General features: G+C 49.4%; 1 protein-coding gene across 1 annotated transcript in view; it reads left to right on the forward strand.

Moving 5' to 3' along the window:
• The window catches only part of Gtf2ird1 (GTF2I repeat domain containing 1), a 98,882-nt gene that overhangs the window by 93,092 nt on the left and 4,309 nt on the right, over positions 1–1,481 (forward strand). Inside the window, exon 23 of the mRNA XM_021187183.2 lies at positions 1,391–1,468. Within this exon, the coding sequence (XP_021042842.1) occupies positions 1,391–1,468 (78 nt within the window). The remainder of the gene's footprint in view (positions 1–1,390; positions 1,469–1,481) is intronic.

Raw genomic sequence — 1,481 nt, forward strand, 5'->3', positions numbered from 1 at the left:
CTGGAGAAGATCCTGAAGGCCAGGGAGCATGTGCGGATGGTCATCATCAACCAGCTCCAGTGAGTGCCGTGGGGACAGCAGAGCGAGTGGTGTGGGAGGGTTCCACAGTGGTCCAGGATACGAGCCAGCAGGTCAGCAGCGGTTNGTCGGTGACAGGGTCCTGANTCAGAAGATCAACTCCAAATTTAGTTGTTGTTTTAAGACAGCATCTCATGTAGTCCAGGCTGGCCTGGAACACACTGTGTAGCTGAGGTTGACCTTGAACTCCTAATATTCCAGCCTGTACATCCCAAGTGCTGGGAAAGAGGTTCAGGGATCTCGTGCTATGGCCACTTGACCCAGGTTTTGGTGGGATCATATACGCAGTGGAAGGAGCTGCCTACCTCATGAGAGCAAAGAGCGGAGAGAGACATGAGGAAGCAGTTGTACCATGGAGGATGTTTCACATGATCTATCCCTCCCACTAAGCCCCTCCTCTAAAAGGTCTAATACCCCCAAAAATGTGTCAGGTTGAGGACCACACATTTAACACATGGACCACTGAGCCACACTTAGGTTGTAAAACTATATCTGGAGAGATGATGTCTATATCCCATGGAGCAGATGGGGAAGGAAAACCTACTAACTTCAGCCTGGCTTCTATCTTTTTCAGACCCTTTGCAGAAGTCTGCAATGACCCCAAGGTGCCAGGTGAGTGAGAGGCAGGAGAGGCCTGCCTACTCCCTCATGGGGACTATTCTATTGCCTTCCAAAAAGAAAAAAAAAATCTTAAATAAAGATTTGCTAGAAGTGCGGGCCCTCTACCTAGGGCCAGCCCTGCCCCCATATCAGTCTAAAAGTCATCCTTTAAAACAAAGTGAGCTAAGCACACAGCACATGGTACATCTGGTTCCATCCCCAGCACCAAGCAGGACATAGTTTAACATCCCTCTAATCCCAACACTCACAAGACTGACACAGGATGCTCATGTTCAAGGCCAGCACAGGCAGTGGTGTGAGACCCTGTCTTAGAGAAATAAAACACAAATACCAAACAAAAAAGGAAGTATTCCTGGGTGATGCCCCGTGTCACCTGAGTGTCCCATATGTCACACTTGTTTCTCAGGTTATGATTGATATGGCTATTATACTGTTAGCTGCACTTGGTGTACTCTAAACCTGGACTGTGGGAGGGGGTGCTGCTTTAGAAATTCAGTTGAATGGAAAGATGAATGGGTGGACAAATGGGTGAATGGGGGGTGAGGGAGTGAGTGGGTGGGTGTGTCCATGGATGAATGGGAACAGGAGTGAGCAAGTGTGTGGATGGGATACTGACTTCTGAGACCACAGCAGCTATGCTAGAGAAGGCAGTCCTGCAGAGGCTACACAGCAGGCCATTGTCTCCCTACAGATGAGGATGATGCCAACAGGCTGGGGGAGAAGGTGATCCTCCGAGAGCAGGTGAAGGAGCTCTTCAATGAGAAATACGGTCAGTGCTCCCA

The sequence above is a fragment of the Mus pahari genome, chromosome 23 (genome assembly GCF_900095145.1).
Source record: "Mus pahari chromosome 23, PAHARI_EIJ_v1.1, whole genome shotgun sequence".
In the NCBI taxonomy this organism is placed as follows: domain Eukaryota; kingdom Metazoa; phylum Chordata; class Mammalia; order Rodentia; family Muridae; genus Mus; species Mus pahari.